Source organism: Alternaria ethzedia (assembly GCF_023757985.1).
Source record: "Alternaria ethzedia strain BMP 0044 chromosome Unknown scaffold_14, whole genome shotgun sequence".
Lineage (NCBI taxonomy): Eukaryota > Fungi > Ascomycota > Dothideomycetes > Pleosporales > Pleosporaceae > Alternaria > Alternaria ethzedia.
Genome location: NW_026056207.1, coordinates 420796 through 441569, shown reverse-complemented (window position 1 = coordinate 441569; position 20774 = coordinate 420796). Strand labels below are relative to the sequence as shown.

General features: G+C 53.5%; 7 protein-coding genes across 7 annotated transcripts; 3 read left to right on the top strand and 4 right to left on the bottom strand.

The window, feature by feature from the left end:
- Nucleotides 1-512: 512 nt before the first annotated feature.
- Nucleotides 513-2807, bottom strand: J4E87_006283 (uncharacterized protein; the record flags this gene model as incomplete). Its single annotated transcript, XM_049377888.1, has 5 exons — nt 513-737; nt 1374-2145; nt 2200-2340; nt 2395-2499; nt 2608-2807. 5 exons carry the CDS (start codon nt 2805-2807, stop codon nt 513-515), a joined length of 1443 nt encoding a protein of 480 aa, XP_049232455.1.
- Nucleotides 2808-4366: 1559 nt separating this feature from the next.
- On the bottom strand, nt 4367-5019 carry SCD1 (Scytalone dehydratase; the record flags this gene model as incomplete). The annotated part of the gene is made up of 3 exons (XM_049377887.1): nt 4367-4831; nt 4881-4936; nt 4983-5019. 3 exons carry the CDS (start codon nt 5017-5019, stop codon nt 4367-4369), a joined length of 558 nt encoding a protein of 185 aa, XP_049232454.1.
- Nucleotides 5020-7862: 2843 nt separating this feature from the next.
- Nucleotides 7863-8536, top strand: J4E87_006281 (uncharacterized protein; the record flags this gene model as incomplete). The annotated part of the gene is made up of 3 exons (XM_049377886.1): nt 7863-7867; nt 8037-8381; nt 8500-8536. The coding sequence occupies 3 exons, from the start codon at nt 7863-7865 to the stop codon at nt 8534-8536; spliced, it is 387 nt and encodes a 128-aa protein (XP_049232453.1).
- Nucleotides 8537-9045: 509 nt separating this feature from the next.
- Nucleotides 9046-9535, bottom strand: J4E87_006280 (uncharacterized protein; the record flags this gene model as incomplete). Its single annotated transcript, XM_049377885.1, has 2 exons — nt 9046-9389; nt 9505-9535. 2 exons carry the CDS (start codon nt 9533-9535, stop codon nt 9046-9048), a joined length of 375 nt encoding a protein of 124 aa, XP_049232452.1.
- Nucleotides 9536-10485: 950 nt separating this feature from the next.
- J4E87_006279 (uncharacterized protein) lies at nt 10486-11110 on the bottom strand (the record flags this gene model as incomplete). The annotated part of the gene is made up of 7 exons (XM_049377884.1): nt 10486-10550; nt 10607-10676; nt 10729-10755; nt 10820-10854; nt 10906-10939; nt 10992-11014; nt 11074-11110. 7 exons carry the CDS (start codon nt 11108-11110, stop codon nt 10486-10488), a joined length of 291 nt encoding a protein of 96 aa, XP_049232451.1.
- A 286-nt stretch (nt 11111-11396) lies between these two features.
- J4E87_006278 (uncharacterized protein) lies at nt 11397-14151 on the top strand (the record flags this gene model as incomplete). The annotated part of the gene is made up of 3 exons (XM_049377883.1): nt 11397-11621; nt 11671-12462; nt 12652-14151. 3 exons carry the CDS (start codon nt 11397-11399, stop codon nt 14149-14151), a joined length of 2517 nt encoding a protein of 838 aa, XP_049232450.1.
- An 861-nt stretch (nt 14152-15012) lies between these two features.
- J4E87_006277 (uncharacterized protein) lies at nt 15013-20579 on the top strand (the record flags this gene model as incomplete). The annotated part of the gene is made up of 5 exons (XM_049377882.1): nt 15013-15526; nt 15663-15839; nt 16072-17690; nt 19012-19642; nt 19741-20579. 5 exons carry the CDS (start codon nt 15013-15015, stop codon nt 20577-20579), a joined length of 3780 nt encoding a protein of 1259 aa, XP_049232449.1.
- Between the last annotated feature and the right edge of the window lie 195 nt (nt 20580-20774).

Genomic DNA, 20774 nt, shown 5'->3' with positions numbered 1-20774 from the left:
GGTGAAGTGTAAATTGTATAAAATGGGCATGACTAGATCAAAACGCATGTTGCCGCATGCTCATGTAGCATCTCTCAGAAAGCCCTTCTACTAAAAACTCACTGTCCGTCAGTCTGTGATGTACCCTCCATGGACCTTTGCAGCGACCTTGTACTAGAACCCACTAACCATCAGTCTGCGACGTTTCTTTCGATAGACATCTCCCGAAATACCCACAGCGCACGCAGCAACTCAACGCAAAACCTCAAAAGAAGTGCAATCTTCTAGCAAAGACGCGAACCTCCCGCCACGATAGAAATGAAACAGACTCTTGACGCCTTCTCTTGCTGCATGGGTATACCATTTAATTCTTGTTCGCCAGACGCCTCGCTAAAGCATTATGCCTTCATTCCCCAGTTAAAGAATATAGCCACGTCGTGATAATGAAGTTTCATGCCCCAAGAACTCCTTGCTAAAGCGGCAAAACAGTATCTGATATGCGTATAACCAATGCGAGAGCGTACGATGCGCAGTTACTGCGGTGGAGGGAATTGCTGCGAGAAGGCACCGCCAAAGTCGGGCGAGCCGAAGCCGGGGCTGTTGGGGCCGTTGGGCTGGGTGGGGGTGAAGCGGTAGTTGTTGAACGTGGGAGTGCCGTTCTGGCCGGCAGGATTGGCCGAAGGGGCGTTCTGGCTGCCGGGTCGCTGGCCACCGAGGCTTGCGTTCATCGACGGCGGGTAAGGCGAAGGCTGGCCAGCCTGGACGGGAAAGTTGCTACACAGTGACGTTAGCAAGGTGTCCAAGGAGGGCAACGAGGTGGTAGACTCTGCGCGTGCTAATAGAACCAACAACAAACTAACAAAGGAAAGACTAGAAGGCACTTGGAACAGAACGTTAGACGAATCAACCAAGCCAGCAAGCAAGCACGCAACCAAACACGCAGAAATAGAAGAATCGTGTGATTGGAAATGATGGCCAATCCTGCAAGGAGCAGCGCACAATCGTGAAGAAAAGGCAAGTCGAGAGAAAGCAGCATCCGGCCCATGCATGACTAGCTACATCCCTATGCTCCCAGAAAGATGAGTGGCACGCTTAGAAAGAAAGCCCGAATGGGAGAATAGATGGCCTGTTATACAAAGACTCCCTTCTATGGCCCTCCAGCAAGATGAGTGTCGTGAGAAGAAGTCGAGAACTTTTGGAGAACCGCCCGTTATAGAACTAAAGACCAAATCGCTCGAAATTCGTCATGCCGAGTCATGAAAGGGATCGTTGCAGTAAGCCAACGGGATGAACCATGACAGAAGCGCCGTGCAAGCAATACAGAGGGAAAGAATGCGCTTACTACAGTCGAATTAGCATCAGACACAAAACCGCAACATGTCTTGTTGGCTTACCTTCATCATCGGGCCGTAGCCACCGCCACCGCCGTAGGGGTGTTGCGGGGGCATACCCATGCCTGGGCCGAAGGGAACTGGTGGAGGTGGTGCAGGGCGGTAAGGGGTGCCGGCTGGACCGGAGTTGTTCTGGGACCTACCCCAGCTAAGACGGACGCGAGAGTTACCGATGGGGTAGCCTTGCATCTGGTTGATGGCCATCTCGGCTGCGTGACGCTGAACGAACTGGACGAAGCCGCAGCCCTTGCCTGGGGGGATCTTGACGTATGTGATCTCGCCAAAGCCCTGGAAGAAAGAGCGGAGCTCGTCCTCGGTGACGTAGCCGGACAGACCGCCGACGAAGACGGTAGTGTTGTTCGGGTCAGTAAACTGGTTCATCGGCTGGGGAGCACCGTAGTAGCCACCCATGGGAGGAGCGCCCATCGAGTACATGCCCATACCGGGGCCGCCGCCGCCTTGGGGCATGCCGCCCATTCCGCCGGGACCTCCGGGACCACCGCTCTTGTTCTTGGGTGTGGCGGTGGAGATACGCATGGGGCGGTTGCCGCAGTAGACGCCTTGCATCTCAGTGAGGGCCTTTTGCTGGTCCTCCTCGCTAGCGAACCGGACAAAACCGTAGCCGCGCGACATACCGCTAATAGGGTCGGACATGATCTTGGCGGACTTGGTGGACTGGTACTTGTTCTGGAAGAGTTGAACGAGGACGAACTCAGTGACCTCGGGGCCCAAGTCTCCGACGAAGATGCTGAATTCGGGACCACGCTCATCGCGGCTGTTCGAGTCATTAGTGATCACTGTCGTATGTGGGTAGCCGGGTGAGACTTGCCTCCTGTCAGCAAGACCACCGCCAGAGGCCCAGTTCAGCTTGAACGGGCGGTTGGAGTTGGGGATCAGTTGGCCGTTGAGGCTAAGGGCCTTGGACGCAGCATCAGGGCTCGCGAAGTCGACGAAGCAATATCCAGCATTGCTGCTATGCGGTAGTTAGCCTGGAGACTTTTTCCTGTGTGGATTCCGTGCTTACCCGGAGAACTTGTCGCGGATCATCTTGACGTTGACAGTCTCGCCCATGTTGTACCAGATGCTGCGCACGAAGTTCTCGTCGATCCAGGGCTCGAGTTCACCCATCCTGCGTTGTGTTAGCATCGATATGCCCCACCTAGTGAAAGGCCACCCGAGCGCGCATATCGCCATCTGAGATGCGCAATTCGCAACTCGGGTGCGTCCGCAGACTCACCAGAGAGTCGTCTTGCCCGCACCCTGGCCTTGGCCGTCACCACCAGCGCTGCCTGGTGGGCCCATGTTGCCCTGGGGTGGGAAGCCGTTGCCGGAAGCGTCCATGGGCTGACCCATGTCGCCGGGCTGCGGGGTCTGGTTGTTCATGTCGCCCTGGGGCTGGCCTTGGAATTGGTCGCCGTAGCTGTTGTTGAAAGACATGACTGATAGATCAAGCGGGGTAGTCGATTGAGCTAACGGAGGTGGGGAGTAAGGGTATGAGCTCTAATTATGATAGAGAACCGTAGCGTCGTTTATATAGTCTGCGCAGAAAAAGCAATTGTTAGTTCCGGTGAGTGTGCGCGCAGGAGGTCAGGCAGCGGGAGCAGGGTGAAGGAGCTGGAAGGGTGGCAGGCTGCACTTACCGATTAGATCCGGCTCCTTCTATCACTGCAGTCGCGGAGGCAGTAGAGAGTACAGGCCAAGGAACACGCCTAGGAGATAGTCGGGAAAAGCGGCGACAGTAACTCCAGGTCGCGCACGAAGGAGTGGGTGTGAGTGAGGGAGAGCGAAGGAGTGACCGTGAGGAAGCTCGAACGAAATCTGAGTGGGCGGGTCAGTACCGTAGTTTTCATGTCAGGCATCACATGCGGCGGGCGCACGAGGCCCATGTCACGACAGGTGCTCGCAACACCCACGGCAGTGAGAGCGCGTCGGGATGCGCGACGCTGGCTCGGGCTGGAGGCAGCGCTGCTGCAGGCCGCGCGACCAAGTCCGTGCAGGCGACGACGTCAGTAGGCGATGGACGCACATGGCGTAGCAGACGGGCGGTGGCCGAATTGATTGTGCAGTCCGCAGCTCCCATGCCCCGGTGCACGAAATTGTGCAGTGGGCGGCCCGCCAAGACGAGATGAAAATTGCTCATGAGATATACATACCGAAAAATCTCAAGGACACCGGCGAACTGGAGAAGCAGATGAGATCCAAACACCACAAACGCGAGAAATCGGAGAGGAAAGACGATCGACGACAGCAGGTGTTGGGCAGTGTGGGAGGAAGGTCGGTCGGTGGGCGGGGTCGGTAGAAGAGCGAAGAACTGCAGATGATGTACGGCGCCGAGAATCCGCTAGGATTTACTTCGCTTGGTTTTGGTAGCGATGACTGCGCGAACCTGGGGACGCGGATGGCGTAGACCAGTGCAGGTTTAAGCTTTCGATCGATACAAGGATTGCGCGACCCAAGGATGAAGCGGCTCCATTGCGAGTGGCCCATCGCATCTCGCTACAGAGGCTCAACACGGCTGCCACGCTGGCATCGACCAGATGAAGAACGGTGCCGGCTGCGTGCGATCTGCTCTGCGTTATTAATAGGCGACCCACCCCTGGCCGCGTAGATGACTTGCAGCCAGAAGTCGTCACCGGGCTTTCGCAATGTGCGGGGCGGTGCCTCACCGAGAGCCTCTGCAGTCTGCAGCCTTTCCAATCCATATCTCACCCATGCTCGCGCCGCATCGCTGGACTCTGTACTCAAGCCGCGCAGTTTTGCGCCGGTCGAATCACACTCCTGTACCGCCATGGGCCCCTCCATCCTCTCTCAGTGGTCCCACCGCCTGCAGCTAGACGGCCGGCCGCTGAGGCCTGCATCCAACCAGCTCGACAGACACATATCACGACCGTTGTGCGCTTGGAACACGTACACCAGACTGAGGGATATCAAATACAATGTTGTAATGTCTTCTATCATTCGTAGTGGTATCTTAGTAAGCAGATTCCTATCCTATCCTACATCGCCTGCCCAGGGACCTTCTCTGGGATGCCAGCAGCAGCCTTGGCCTCGCCCAGCTGTTCACGGCCCTCGGCGAACACCTTGTCGAAGTCGTACTCGAACCATCTGATATCCGGGTTCAGTCCAGCAAACTTCCACTCGCCGTCGATCTTCTTGTACCAGTGCGTGTTGAAGCTGTGGGCATGGCCCTTGACGGCAACCTTGGTGCGGGACTCATCGGTGTACCTCTGATGGGGCACACGGAGCTGGTGGTACCCGGTAATCTCGTCCTCTGCAGTCTTCTCCCACCGCGTGCCGCCGATGAAGTGCTGTGTCTTGAGGAGAGGGTTGCCTAGTACGTTGGGGTCCGAGGCCATGGCGACGAACTCGTCTGCAGGCATGGCTTCCCAGATCTTGTCGAGAAAGGATCGGTAGTCGATCTTCAATGTGGGGGCGATGCATTTGCTAAGACGGTTCCAGTCCTGCGATGTGTAAGTGATTATCGCTGAGCAGCGGTGCATGTCGACCGACCTTGCTATCGTAGCTGTCTGCCCACTCATAGCACGCCGACTGGCAACCCATAACGTCTGAGCTTGTTAGTCATGCTCGCAAGAGACCGCAGAGAGGACCAACCATCGAACGTCGGCTTCAATTCGTTCTTCTCAAACATGATGACTTTTGTTTCTGGTGGTTCTGGTAGGCGAAAGTGTTACTGTTATAGTATGGTATTGCAATTATATCTCATCCCATCGTTCCCTTCGTCTTTATATCTGTCGTGCTCCATATTCCAGCACTTCTATTTGCGTCCCCTTCTGCGACGTTTGGCTTCGGGTCCCCGCCCAACGGGGTTCCGCCATCCGCATACTCGAGACTGCCGATGCGGTGCCAGCGGTCGCGAAACGGGGCCGAGTACATTTCTGGACTCGGAGGTCCCTATGTTTCGACACTGCCGACATGTTTCTACACTAGGATAGTGGAGTTACGTCGAAGATGTGCTGCAGGGCAGTTGCTGCCGCGACCCCTCGCGGGACAGAGAAGGCGCACGGGCCACTAAAACACCAAACCTTCCGATGGTGCGCCGTGGCTTCAAACTTCCTTCATCTCCAGATATAGCAGTCGCGACAGATCGCGCGTCGACCCAGTTTTAACCCTTGAGGAAGAGTCAGCGCCTTCAGTTCAGGCTTGATGATGTTGCGGTGACGCACCAGACCGCACTCCAGCGAACAACGACGTCAGAGCTATCGCAATCATACCGTATACCAAACTACCGTCTTGATGACCAGCTCGTAGCAGGATTGGTCCGCAGTCTAAGTCAAAGGCGCACTCCAGATGTCTATTCATTCAGGCTTGATGAGTCTCGCTGCTGCACGATAGAGAAACCGCTTCGCCTAAATCGCCTACTTCGCCAACCATGTCTCGCGAACAGACCAGGTTGACCCCCAAAGTTTGCGATCATTCAACGACCTCCAATCCAGCTTGGAAGATCATCATGAATAGATCACCCAGACGCCGTTCACAGCGGCTGCTGATTCTATCGTCGCGCTTAAGAGATATATCTGGCTATAGGTAGAGTTGTTTGCGCGCGGCATCACTCAGACCCCAGCAATGCAGTGTGATCACAGAAAGCGAGCCAATCGTCTACCCAGCGCTTCTGCATCTGTACGGAACACTCAACGCGATCCTACAATGATGTTGAGAATAAATTGTTGCAGCGCGCTCTCTCTGAGAGCATACAACGAGCTTCGCGCAAACTTACCTCATCTCTCTGAATTCTTCGTACCGATCGTGCTCGTGGCAGTTTTGTTTCCCTTACCTATCGCTTCCACGCCAACCGATTGAACAGCCTGGAGCCTACATTGGCGCTGGGTCACCACCTTTGCAAGGTTTTGGCTTAACGTAGCCTGCAGACCTGTTCAGTTTGTTTCTTGTATAGGGTCTTTGACTTGATGTAGTCTGCAGACCTGTTCCGGAATATCCAGCCAAACTCGTATTCTCCCAACAGACTCGAGATGACAGAGATACTCAGGTGGACACCGCCATCCTGGTGGGGTGGGGATGGCAATACGAAGCCTCTGCCTGCGAAAGGCATGCGTATCTTTGCGTCGAGTCAAATTGGTGGTGATCGTGTCAAACGAGTCAGTTCCGCTTACGCAAAAGCAAAGAAATGCAAAGTATGCTACAACAACGAGTGGCCTACGGTCGCAGGCGGAGTCACTGTTGGAGTTCTGATGACGTCCGCTGATAAGGGATGTGCCGGTTGCTTAACACTATGTGGTATTGTACACAAATGTGCCCTGGTCACCAAAGGCTCAAATCGGCCGTTTGAGCTTGGCTTGAACCAAAGGATATCATGCAGAGTGGAACAGTCACGACTTGTCTTGGAATGCTACCCAGATGCGTCATGGGAGGTGTTCGACCCACAGGGTAAGTCTGCGAAGGCCGAGTTGTTTATCACAAACTAATGTCTTCAGGTCGCAACAATCCGTGGCGAATACCACGTCTTCCGCATGAAGCCGTTTCAGACTCAGGTTCTGATGAAGCTGTTCAACGAGTCTCCTCATGGTTACGAGAATGCGATCACAAACATGAGTTGTGCAAGGGTGCCAAATCGAGCCTCCCAACTCGCGTCGTTCTGATCCAAGATCCAACAAACATCAAGCTGTATGAGACCCGCGGCGAAGTGAAGCCTTATGTTTGTCTCAGTCACTGCTGGGGAGGAGCTACAATTAGGACAACTACGACGGCGACCCTGGCCGAACACAAGCGAAGAATCCCTTCGGATAAACTCCCTCAAACATTCCAGGATGCCATCTCCTTCGCCTACAGGTTGGGATACAAATATTTGTGGATCGACAGTCTTTGTATCATTCAAGGTGACCATGAAGATTGGCGAAGAGAAGGCAGCAGAATGGCACAGATCTATTCCGGTGCCGACTTTACCATTGCTGCCAGCGACGCAAAAGTCCCATCGCAAGGCTGTTTCCGCAAACATCCGGAACGTCCTGTCAGCAAGTTCTCGTACCCGGATACGAACGGCTCCATGCTGGACGTTTGCGTTCGACCCAGCATAGACCATTATGCATGGAAATATGGCCGATATCCATTACTGACGCGTGGCTGGACGTTACAAGAATGTCTGCTATCCCGAAGATTGGTTCACTTCACAGCCGAAGAGATGTTCTGGGCTTGTAGGACGGAGAACAAATGCGAGTGCTCGTTCTGGTGGGACGCCACGACATTGCCCTTCAGAAATTTGCGCAGCCCTAAATACCTCAACACAATACGTCACTCTAGTCCGGCTGAGTGTGTAGCTCTTTGGCATGGTATTGTCAGCGAATACACTAATGCGGAGTTGTCTAACGAAACGGATTGCTTCCCAGCATTGCAAGGAGTCAGCAGACAGTTGTACCCGATGAAGAAGTCGGCTTACATGGCCGGATTATGGGAGAGCAGCCTCATGTACGACTTACTATGGTATTCCGATCATGATGACAAATCATCCGCACCAACAGCATGGCGTGCACCATCATGGTCATGGGGGTCTATCGTGGGGCGAGTCCTATGGCCAAAATGGCTTTCACACTCCACGCCTCTAGCCACTTATATCGGGAAGGAAATTGTCCCTGCGAGAGGAGGAGACGAATATGGGCAATTGCTCTCCGCGAAGTTAACTTTGCGAGGCCGCAGTTTGCTTGTAAACGTTGAAGGCACATATCAGCCCTTCGCACCACCAGGCGAAGTCATCAAATACCCAGACCATCGGGCTTGGAAGAAATGCGAGCGCAAGATTTACATCGATCTTCCACCAGAATCGGGGCATTCGGAAAGCAAGAGGGCTATCGTGTCTACCGGACAGATCAAAACGCTGCTCATGAGCGTGTACGATATGGGACAGTACAAGGTGGGACAGGGATATCTCTATGCCATGTTGGTTCTGCAACAGGTGAATAGGGCAACGAACACCTACAAGCGCATTGGTTACATGACATTGGAAACCCGGAAGGGGTTCGATGTGTCCAGCCTTCCGCTAGGGTAAAGTAGCCGCCACAAATAGCTCTCAAGATATCTTGCTAACTTATTACTAGTATGTAGCTCCCTTGCTATGCTTTGCTAACGCACTTCTAAGACATCTTATTGTTCGTGCTAACAGCTTAATAGGCAACGAGGAGATTCTGCACATTGTTTAGTTGGGTGGCAGATGCATGTGAGACACTTCATGTAGTCTTCTTGTGCAGAAAGAGGATTCTCAATTTACGCGAAGACAGCTGGTTTGTCGTAAAGCGATGTAAGATAGGGCAGATAGGTAGTGCAAACCAGAATGGCAGGTTCATGTATTGGAAAGTTTGCAATCAGTTTGAGTTAAACAAGATAGAGCGACCTCAAACCTACAAGAGATGGTTTAAAGGCTGAGTGGCTATGCACAACGCATACTTTGAGTGAGAAAGGTGCAACGTTCATAAGGTGCGTAGTATTCGATTAGAAGCAATGTCAAGGATATAGGTTGGTATCAGTATCATGCGAAACCCAAACGCCAGATAAAAGTGCGAAACAACAACAAGACGGGCCAGGCTGGACATCAACCGATCCTCTCCATGCTCCGTTGGTATCTCCCAATGCTCCATGCCGTCCCCAGACTTCAACCGCAAACGCCACACCACACACCCCTCAACTCCACTACGCCTTCTCGTTTCCCCAGTTACTTATACTGCGGCACACCCTGCGGCGGCGGCCCATACCCTGGCGCACCACCACCAGGAGCTCCACCATGTCCACCATACCCATTCATCGGCATAGCACCGCCCTGCACCTTTGCCCCACCGCCGAACTGCTGCAGTTCGGGTTCCGGACGGTACTTGATGTCCTGCCAGAAATTGCAGACGTGGCATCCGACTTCTTTATACGGTTTCAGGCTGAATGGGATAACGGGGATGAAGCAGAAGGTAAACCATTCCCAGCGCTTCATCACTTTGCCAGTGGGGTTGCCGCAGTTTTGGCAGTGGAGTTGGATGTGTTCGGCGCCTTTGAGGGCGGATGTGAAGGCTAGAGGGAGTGTTAGCTCGTGGACTTGAAGAGTTGGGGGTACGAATTGGCATGGCTGGAGAAGGGGAGGCAAGGACGAGGGTGAGGGTGCATGCTGGACGATGGGGTGACGTACTGTGCGTTCCGCAGGTAAAGAAGAAGAACATGATCGCGGATTGTATGCGCGTGTAGCGCAGTACTCGTTGTAATACGTGTGTTTCCCGATTTGGGGGCGGGTGTCTCTTCGTGGTCGGGCTGGTGGAACGATGCGCGTGCGACGAGTGGTACGGATGCTACGCGTTCGGTCGATGGGTATTATTCGTGTGTGACACTCGTGTATGTAATAGCGCGTAATGCTGAGGGTTATGTACAGTCGAGAAGTTTGTCTGGAAGGAAGTAGAGTCGTCTGAAATGTGTTGCAATGGGAGGAGGCGCGGGTTTCTGGTCGCTGGTGGAAGACCATTGGCGCCGAGGAAGCTGCGTCATCATCGATGCGTCTCAGCCACACCTGGCGCTTGGCTTGGGGATCCATCGGGCTAGCGGCATTCCCCGCGGCGCTTAATACATGTATCCCCACGTGCCTAGGTACGTACTTCAGACGTGTTGATGCCTTGGTAGATTAATCATTGTGTTGCGCAAAATGCAGAGTGCAAGAGCGGAAGTGTCGGGATGTGATTGAAGTGGATGTGGCGGAGGACTTGATCGACGGCTAGCTCTTACCTGACGGGGACTGCTGCGCCCGCATCGTGATTCGCAGTGGATGTCAGTCACCTGATCACAATCGCCAGGCAAATCACAGATAGCTGATGGAGTTTGAGCATCAACTCTTCATTATGGTATCGAGCGGTAGCCTCTAAAGCCACTCTTGTCGGAAAGAGACTCGTGACAGTCATTAAGAGTAGGATAGTACAAGCCCTTCGTTATCCTTCGCATGCCAACACCGATGAATTGCAGAGCCCACAGACCTCCGTTGAAGGATCACATCCATACCGCGAGAGTGAGGCAGCGTCTCTCAATATGAGAAGAGACGTAATGCTGGCTCCACAGAAAAGACCTGAGTAGAGAGGATGGATGAGACTTTCAGAGGTCACGGGCGCCTTGGTTCAGTCGCATTCGTCTACTGAGTCTTGAAGAGCAAGATAGCACAGTGGCCGAGGTAGAAGTAGATGAAATGCTTCGTTTCTGCAATCCAGTCAGATATCATTAAGCGAATGTTTCTCATAGAAAGGTTAGCTTACCATGGGTGACAAAGCTTCCAAAGTTACGGCCGACGATGCAGTGCCATGTGGCGCCCTTCCGGCTGTCGAACTGTAGAGCAATTAGCGCGCGCTTCCTGTAGCTCCTGGAGGCATAATCATACCTCTTTCTTGATGTACTGGGCAATGTCCTACAGGTGGAGGGTCAGTACGGTCCCAGGGTGGCCTCGGCCTGAGCGGAAAACAAAGACCTACCTTCTCGATAGTGAACTGCTCCATAGCAGTCTGTGCTACAAACCGTCAGCGTTCCGTCAGCCGCATGTTGGAAGCAGTTGACTTACCGACTTCAATGGCCTCTTGTTGCATCTCGTCGCTCTGTCACACATGTCAATATGAATCCGGAAGCAGCAGCCTAGCTATCCCGTACCATGTCTGCGGACTTGATTTGAGCTGCATACTGCATTAGCTTGTACTTTGGCAGACGTGTTGAGAGGAACAAGGGGTCCTACCATCCTGCTTGTGGGCATCTGACTTGTCGCTGGCCATGGTGTTGATCTGTATGTATATCAAAGGTTGAGTGGTTTGGTGTAGCTTTCTTCAAAGTAGGCGAGCTCTTATAATGCGCGTGGTTGAGTGAGGCTTGTCCAGGGCCTTGTCATGATGTTTGAGCAGGCGCTCGCGGCGGTCTGCGCTCGGGCCTTTCCCTGTGAGCCTAATGCGCGCTAGTGGGCTGCCGGCCCATGCGTCGTTCACTTTTTTCTTCAGAACGCGACACTGACATCCACTACTCCTTCCACGACACCACAACCCGGGCAGGCAAGACTCTTACAGCATGGAGTCGTCACGCATCTTCGTGAGGAATTTGCCCTCCCACTTCACCGAGGATGAAGTGCGAAAACATTTTGCCAAGTTTCCCATCACTGACGTAAAGTTCTTCAACCACCGACGCATCGGCTATGTTGGCTACAAGACACCCGAAGATGCTGCAAAGGCTGTCAAGTACTTCAACAAGACCTTCATCAAACTCACCAAGATCTACGCAGAGATTGCGCGACCTGTATGTACTTTGCGACCACGATGGCGACAAGCGGGGCTAACATGCGCAGATCGCCGACAAGGAACTGCCAAAGTCACGGCGGCAGCAGAAACTCGAGAAGAGCGCCCCAGTAAGCGACGAGTACCGACCGGAACGGCAAGAAAACGACCTCAAGCGAAAACGAGAGGAAGCCGAGCAGGACCCGAAGCTGAAGGAGTTCTTGGAGGTCTATCAGCCGCCGTCTAAGACCAGCATCTGGGCCAATGGAGATACCCAGCTCAATGAAGCACCTGTCGCAGCCGCTGAAGAGGCTGTACCGGCAATCGCTGTACCAGAGGACGAGAGCGACGATGAATATCAAGTCATCTCGAAGAAGCCAAAGATTGCTGAGGAGCCTGCAACCGCGCCACCTCCAGCAGCTCCCCAGTCAACGTCCACTGAGCCAAGCGCAGCAGCGATTCAACCAGAAGTTGTACAAGGTGGTGACGCGATGGAGGACGTACAAGTAGCGCCAGCCGTCGAACAAGGACCTGTCACGGATGAGGACTGGCTGCGGTCGAGAACAAACAGGGTTTTGGAGCTCGTGGAAGATGATGAAATGCCATCAGCTAGCACGGCTCCTGTCACTGTAGCACCGAAACCAGCTGCCCAGCGACACGCACCCGCTGAGCCTTCACCGGCCGTTCCCGACGCACAACCAGAGCCACAACCCCCGGCGGAAGAGCAGACCGATGCTGCTACCGCGCCTGACGAGGAGGACAAGATTCGCGAGACTGGTCGACTGTACCTCAGAAACCTGCACTACGAGGTGACAGAAGATGAGATTAAGGAACAGTTCTCCAAGCACGGAGCTCTCGAAGAAGTAAGTCGTCATATATCTCTTTCTTTACCCGCCCATGCAATGATGAACGTCAAGATAGGGACAACTGATGCTTCGGCACCTGAAGTTACCTTGTGAAAGTATTTTAGTAGATGTCTTTCTTATCTGATAGCGGCAACCACTCCTTGATTACACACGTACGTTTGTACGAACAGTTGCTGACTAAGACAGGTCCATGTGCCGTTGAAGAAGGCGGACGGCAAGGGTAAAGGTTTCGCCTTCGTGCAATTCCAAAACCCGAGCGATGCAGTAGAAGCTTACCTTGACAACGACAACACCATCTTCCAGGGACGCCTCCTTCACATCATCTCCGCGAAAGCGAAGAAAGATACCAAGCTCGACGACTACGAGATCTCCAAGCTGCCTCTCAAGAAGCAAAAGGAGATCAGAAGGAAACAACAGGCGGTCAAGGCCACGTTCAATTGGAACTCGCTCTACCTTAATGCTGATGCAGTCATGTCCACCATCGCAAGTCGCATGGGCATCAGCAAGGGTGAGCTGCTCGACCCTACTTCATCAGACGCTGCAGTCAGGCAAGCGCATGCCGAGACACACATAATCCAAGAGACCAAGTCGTACTTTGCCCAGCATGGCGTCGACCTGGAGGCCTTTCAACGCAGCGCCAAAGGTGATTTGGCTATCCTCGTCAAGAACGTACCTCATACCGTGACGGCCGATGAGCTCCGCAAACTGTTCGAGGAACACGGCAAAGTGACCAAATTCCTGATGCCGCCGACCGGTATGACAGCTATTGTCGAGTTCTCGAACGTTGCGGAAGCAAAGACTGCATTCATGTCGCTGTCGTATCGGAAGATGAAAGACTCGATTCTGTACCTCGAAAAGGCCCCCAAGGATCTGTTCAAGGAAGGTGTAGCAACCAACTTTGTGCAGACCACGCCGTCCGCCCAGCCTTTGCAGTCCTCACAGCCTGGCGTGAAGCTTTCTGCAACTGACCTGCTCGTGGACGACCCTGAGCCCGAGGCAACAAACACCGCCACTTTGTACGTGCGCAACTTGAACTTCTCCACCACGACTGAGCGTCTCACGGAGGCCTTCAAACCTCTGGCAGGTTTCCGGAGTGCCACTGTGAAGACCAAGACCGACCCCAAGCGAGGCGTGCTGTCCATGGGCTTTGGTTTCGTCGAGTTCAACAGTCCAGAGACTGCCACTGCAGCTTTGCGAGCCATGGATGGACACGATCTCGAAGGGCACAAGCTTCTCATCAAAGCTTCCCACAAGGGCGCCGATGCCGCCGAAGAACGCCGCAACGAAGATGCAGCAAAGAAGACGGCAAGCACGAAGATTCTCATCAAGAACTTGCCGTTCGAAGCCAGCAAAAAGGATGTTCGTGCTCTGTTCACTCCTTACGGTCAGCTTCGATCTGTACGAGTACCCAAGAAGTTCGACGCTTCCTCACGTGGTTTCGGTTTCGCAGAGTTTACCACCAAACGCGATGCTGTAAACGCCATGAACGCATTGAAGAACACACATTTGTTGGGCCGTCGCTTGGTCCTTGCATTTGCTGAGACGGAGTCTGATGATCCAGAGAAGGAGCTAGAGAAGATGCAACAGAAGGTGGGAGCACAGGCCAACAAGGTCGCCTTGCAACGCCTTACAGAAGGTGGTCGCAAGAAGTTTAACGTTGCAGGCACCGATGATCTAGACGACTGAGCGCAAGAGTATTCCGATAGGAGTTGCGCGCGCGACACCGTCATACCTTGACGCCATCCCTTGCTCCCCGGCCACACAAGCTAGGCCGCCCTTTGCCGCGGTCCGTAGGAAGTAGTAGGGTGCTTTGACCTGCTGCACGACGCTATATCTAGAACACCGTTTTCTAAGCTTCGACAGGGTATATCGCCAGTGGATTGCATCAATGGGCATGGCCACCACACGGCGTTTCAGACTACTCCAAAGGGAGTAAAGAAGCCATGAACGAGACGTTTGTCGATCATGCAGACTTGACGTAGTTTGTTGTTTGCGGACACTGACCTCTATCCTTGCTTTGAGCAGTCCGTGATGGCTCTGTTCGCCTATGGCCAATCAGGTGACTGTCGAACAGATGGCAGTTTGACTCCATGCCCTTGATCACTCTGCTAACCACGCTACATTTACCATTACAACAGCAAAGGTTTCACGAGAGATGTGATCAATGGCCAAAAGTCGAACTGGGACTCTTTGGAGGCCATGATGAAGGCACGACGCACTCCAATCTTAATCTTGTGGTACTGGACTGTCACCCCGATGACTGGCCCCTCTATCAATTTCCGGCTAGCGGAAGTCGTATTGCACCCTACGGTCGGTGCTATGGCCTACGTGCCCATCATGTAGTCCTCCTGCCTAGGGCCCGTCATCTGGACCATACTTTATCAATGCAATCATCTGCAAACCTCGCCGCATACCCAGCTACATTCTCGTCTTCATTCACCACACTCGTTGCTTCAACTGCTCAACATTCATTGCTTTGTACTTCAAGTCTCATCCATACTTATCATCGCTGGTTTCATATTCTGAGGTTTGCATGCCATAGCCGCCATGCAGGTCCAGTCACCCCAGCCCTTGTCCAGGCTGTCGGCGGACATTCCCCTCTTGGAAGGTACTCCGGTCGATGGATCGCCACAACATCGAGACGTCCTCCAGGAGCGTTACGCTGCGCAGTCTCACAACACTCATAGCAGTACAGCTTCGCCACAAGTGGGACAAAGAAGCAGTCTCAGCCCCTCCGACAGCTCTCACGCACAGCGGAGCGTCGCCACAGGAAACTATTACACGGGCAATGTACACGCACAACACATCGGATTGGCAGGCTTCGGCGTCGAGAGATCGGAGAAGCAGATCAGATGCGAACTCGGGCGACTATACAAGCTACTTCAGCGGTCAGAGAAGTACCAGACATATCGCGAAAAGCAACCAGCTCTCACACCGGCCGAAGTCGTCGCGAGAGACGCTGCAGAGAAAAAAGAGCAGGAAAGGAGAAAGGCACAGGGACTACAGCAGGAGAAGGACAAGACCGTCTGGCCTGACTTCTTAGAACAAGCCTTCTGGACGGGTAAGTCTTCGCTTCCATTACACCGCATCTCGCAGTACCTCTGTCTCACTACCTGCGTTTTCCACCTCTATTCTCCCACCACCTATGATTACGCAGCTTCACGATTCCAGCCCAACATCTGACAAACATCTCCCAGCACTCGTACGATGGCCACCAATGGGTCGGAAGAAATACATGCTCGAAGGCACTCAGCGAGGGCGGAATGAGCTGATCCAGGATTCTATTTACAGAGACACCGGTATCAGACGCGATCGCAAACAGGTTTCCAGCCATCTCCAGGTCCTGAAGGACAAGCTCAGAGGTGTTCCTGCTGGTGAGTGCCCGTCTCGTACATCGTGCAACGATCGGCATCAGCCTCTTCTCATTCGCCCATATGATCGGGGCGGCGGTCCCGCATGCGTCGATCCAGTTTCAAGTCATCAGAGCATTCCTATCTTCCAAAGTTCTTCTAGAAGGCAATGGCGGTGGCTTTGCGGTTGCTATTCCTGGTGTGATTGGGAGGGTTCCGCTAGGGACTACCAAAATGAGACTAACCCGCACGACAGTCCTACTCTACATGGCCACACCAGAGGACGTCTCTAAGCGCCGATCTACGAATACATCCGCCCGATCATCCTATTCGTCACAGCTGCATGTCCGCCAACATGCGCAGCGCACAGAGTCTGTTACCAAATCCGATTCCAGTACCTCCTCGCCGCACGTTTTGCCGCATTGTAGCGGCCCACAATCCGACCTCGCCCTGGGTTCCGGCCCGGATTCTGATGCGCTGTCTTCTTCATTCGCAGTCACGGGCTTCAAGATCCTCCTTGAGGGTGATCATCAGCCTATGCACTGGGTGGCTCAATCACAATCGCATGGCAGGCTCGATAGCTCGGATGTTGTAGATCTTGCCTCTTGGCGCCATCAATACCGCGAGTTTGACTTCCTCCGATCCGAGACCGAGGAATGGATGGAGAACGGTCGGAAAGTGTTGGTCGGTACCGCATCTACTGCCTTGATGACAGAGGTGCCGCCAGATGCCGACCTAACCATCATCTTCGATCTTCACTCGCATTCCGATTTGTCAAGATACGACTATGTGGAGTGCATGACGCGATTTTACAACAACGGCGACAACGTAATCGACCCGCAATTTGACCGCGCGAGGCATGACCGGGAAGAAACGCGATCCACTTGCGAATATCGGCGAGACATCCAAGGCTCTCAAGGTGTCCTATGCGTGCAATTTAGGACGCAGCCATGGGCGAGGCATATGAGGGAGAACCAGAATCTGACGCACAGAAGCGAGGAAAGTGTCAAAGAATCGCTTCAACACCTGGCAGCAATACAGTACATATATGGTGTTGTTGCTAACACAGGCGAGGTCCGATGCCTCACTACAGTTCTTTGGAGGTTCCAGCAGACGAGTGAATCTGCAGAAGTTGGCAACATTGAGTGGCGTTCCGTGAAGTTCGCTGATCATCGGTCAGCTGCAGGAAAAAGATCTTATTATGAGGCAATATCCAAGACTGAAGATTCGGAAGACACGGAACTTGGTCATAAGCGTACTCCGGCCATACTAACGTCTACACATATGGATACGACGCCTTATTACCAAACTACACAACTACCGCTGGACTTGGCACAGACACATATAAGCCACCACTCATACGAGACTGAGTCTCACCATGCTTACTTGCCACCAACTCTCTCCGTCGATGCTCTCGGATCCATGCAACCAGATTCAGACCATTTCGACACCTCGGTGGCCACCACTACCGCTGAGTTCTCTGGCGAAAGCTTCGCACTATCACGTACTTCAGGCATGGCATCGCCGAACACACAAGGCAATGACTTCAACTTCAACGGCGGGCACGTGGGTATCAGAGGCAACTTCGAATCTGGCAACCCCCAGGTATATGGAGGCTTCGTTAGCCAAAGTACTGGACATGAGGGATTGCATACGCTTGCTGGACTGGAGCACGATGAACTCGCAACCATAGGGCTTGCTGTCGGCGAACATGGACAGCTGATTCCAGTGGATGCAAACAATGATCTGCACTACTCCACCAATGCAGCTTGCTATTCGGCCAAACCCAACTGGCAACACGCACACCTCGTCTCGCACCTCGAGAACGCAGCAGAACAGTACCGCCCTTACCTGAGCCATGATGGCCATGCTCAGGTAGCAGCAAATCACGGCACCGTCCATGGCCATGACCCATATCAGCAAGTCGGTCAAAGACAGGATTCAGTGGCGGGTATCTTCCCCAACGTGAATCACACTTTTTGGGGTTTGCACGGGCTCCAAAGCCCATTTCAAGACGACATGGGTAGTGGTGCCGTTCATGGGACAGAACATTTGGAAGAGCAGACACACGGTCCAGACTACGGTGTGCCGGGTCTAGTTGAGAGAGACCAAACAGGAAGAGGTTATTAGACCTCGGTCGGCCCCCTTGAGGCCGCTTACGACGAAATGACTTTATGTTGGTTACATATGTATCATGTAGATTAAGATTAGGTAGATTATCGAAAGAGTATAGAGGTCTCACGATAGCGAAATTTGATACCTATCTCGTACGACATGTCTCGACACACTGATCGCAAAATGCTCGTGTCCTGCACGCTTAACAGCCCTTAGTTTTTCCGATCCCTTTGACGCCGCGAAGATACATGAAACATGGCCGACCCACTGACGCATGCATCTGACAGACACACCCGAGCCGCTCAAAACTACACGCTAGCAACGGCAATGGCGTCAGACTCCCGGCACAGGCATTAAACGGTCGATAGGGCGTTCCTTACGCTGCACAGCCGATCAACCTGCATACAAACCTAAAATAGACAAGATATGCACATGTAAAAGCTTTGATATTCGGGGGAGGAGCCCAACAACGCTACACCCGATCCCGCATAACGATCTGTAAGGACATTGTGGCATGTAGGTAGGCGGACTCCATGGAATAAACTACGTAATTGCCAACGGCCGCGGCCACACCCGCAAGGGAAGCGGTGCGCCTCGGGTACCCTGGATGTTCAGACCATGGGCATGTGCATGATTCCTTTGCTGCTGCACTCAGCCACGATAACAGATGTTGTTTACCTAATGCAATCGCTACACCGCATGTGCGCACCGGCGTCATTACAGCCCAAAGTGCTGCAAGACGCCCGAGGCGCGTCAAGTTCGACAAACGCGCTGGCGCGCGGTCACGCCTGCTTGCCCGCATTGAGCGGGGCAAACAGCGAGAAGGCTCCACTTTCAAGCGACGACAACAGCAAGCGCTCGGCACGCTACTTCGTTCGCGGACTTTGCTATGGATACGGCGGGGGAGGATTTGAAGAGATACTTGATTGTTCCGACACTTTCTTCTTCTTCTTCTTCTTCTTGTTCATTACTTCCGTCTTCACGTCCAGCTGCTAGCGATTTGGAGAGAACGATTCCTGATCCTTGCAGCACAGATACGAAATACGAGCAAACAGCCTCCACAACTAACAAGGCTGAGAAGAGAAAGATGGAAGTCGATACGCCCACTCCTCTACCCACTTCCTTTGGAGGTGCACATGCAGGAGCTCTGGACGCGAGTACGCCACTTGACGGCGTGATCAGCATGGACGATTTCATGATCCAGAACAAACACGCGCATGAAGCCCAGAAACTCGTCAAGGAAACCAAGCAGTCTACATCTGCTCCTCCCTCAAAGAAGCCCAAAACTCCCAACCAAAAAGCCACCCCTCTTATTCCTGTAGCAGTCGGCGCGCGCTCATCCCGGCACACCATCCTCCTCCACGAAAAGTACCAAGCCCTCGGCATTCCCCAACCGCTCTTCACTTACGGAGGGGGCAGTGAAACAGGCTGGACTGTTTCCGTTTCTTTCCCTGGTCTAGATGATGCGGAGGAGCTGCAGGGACTGAAGTTCGAGGAAGAGAGGAAGTTTAATAGTAAGCAAGAAGCCAAGGAGGCTATGAGTCAGAAGGCGTTGGGTGTGTTGGAGGAGTTGGAGAAGGAGGGCAGGGTCAAGAAAGGTGGGAAGGGGAAGAAGAAGAAGGGGGGTAATGAGGAGGAGGGGAAAGTTTTGGAGAAGGGGAAGGAGGAGAAGGAGAAGGGGCCGGGGGAGAATTATGTTGGGAAGCTACTTGGTATGTTTTTTCTTCTCCTCTCGTCTATGTGCTACAGTAAGGCACACGTCTCCATAGTCGAGATGCATAGATCTTCTCATTCAGCTAACAACCATCAGAGTTCCAGCGCGCAACCGACTCCCCCCAACCCACATACACCGACTACCAATCCGGGCAACGTTTCTCCTGCATCATCACCATCGACGGCGAAGACCAACCCTTCGGCTCCATCTCAAACCTCTTCTCCTCAAAGAAAGCCGCGAGGCAAGACGCCGCCCGCCACGCCGTCGACCACTTCAAAAGCCTGGGTACCTGGCCCACTGACGACACAGCCGTCGGCGGCATCCGCAAGAGAAAGAAAGCCTCCCCCATCGACCCAGAAACCATCTCAATATCACCACTACTAGACAACTCCAGTTCCCCCTCCACAACCCCCATCCAAGCAACAACACCCACCCCCGCGCCCCCAGGCACACCCTCCTACGCCTCCCGCGTCGCGACCCTCGCCGTTACGCTCGCCCTGCCCACACCAGAATGGAACTACACGCCCCACCCCTCCGATCCTACATTCCACAGCGTATGCTGTTTCTTTAAAGGCGCGGGACAGCACGAGGGACCTATCGGTGAGGTACGCAATATTTACGGCAGGAAGAAGGCGAAGGAGGAGTGTGCAAGGTTGACGCTGGAGTATTTGCAAGAGGTGAAGGAGGAGAGGTTGAGGTATGGGATTAGTGTTATGAGGGGGGTGCTAGGCGAGGAAGGTGTTGAAGGTGTTGTTGGGGCGGGTTTGGGCAGGGTTGGACAGGTTGAAGGAGAGGAGAAGATGGTTGAGAGTGTGGGTGGGAAGGTGAGGTTGGGTATGGGGCTTGATGGTGTGGATGAGAGGATGGGGGATATGGATATGGATATGGGGGAGAGTAGTGAGGATGAGGTGTTTGCTGATGCTATGGAGGGCTAGGGTTTGGTCTCTACTTTGGAGGCGTCGGACTTGTATAACAGCTTTAGGTAGTGTACAGCTGGGTTGGGTAGATATGCTGTGGCCTGGACCTTGTATACTGGTGTTTGGTACATATGAACTTCAGCTTTAACAGCAGCATAGCCCTCTGATGAATACCCATACAACACATCAAAGCCCTCGTCCTCCTCCCATTTT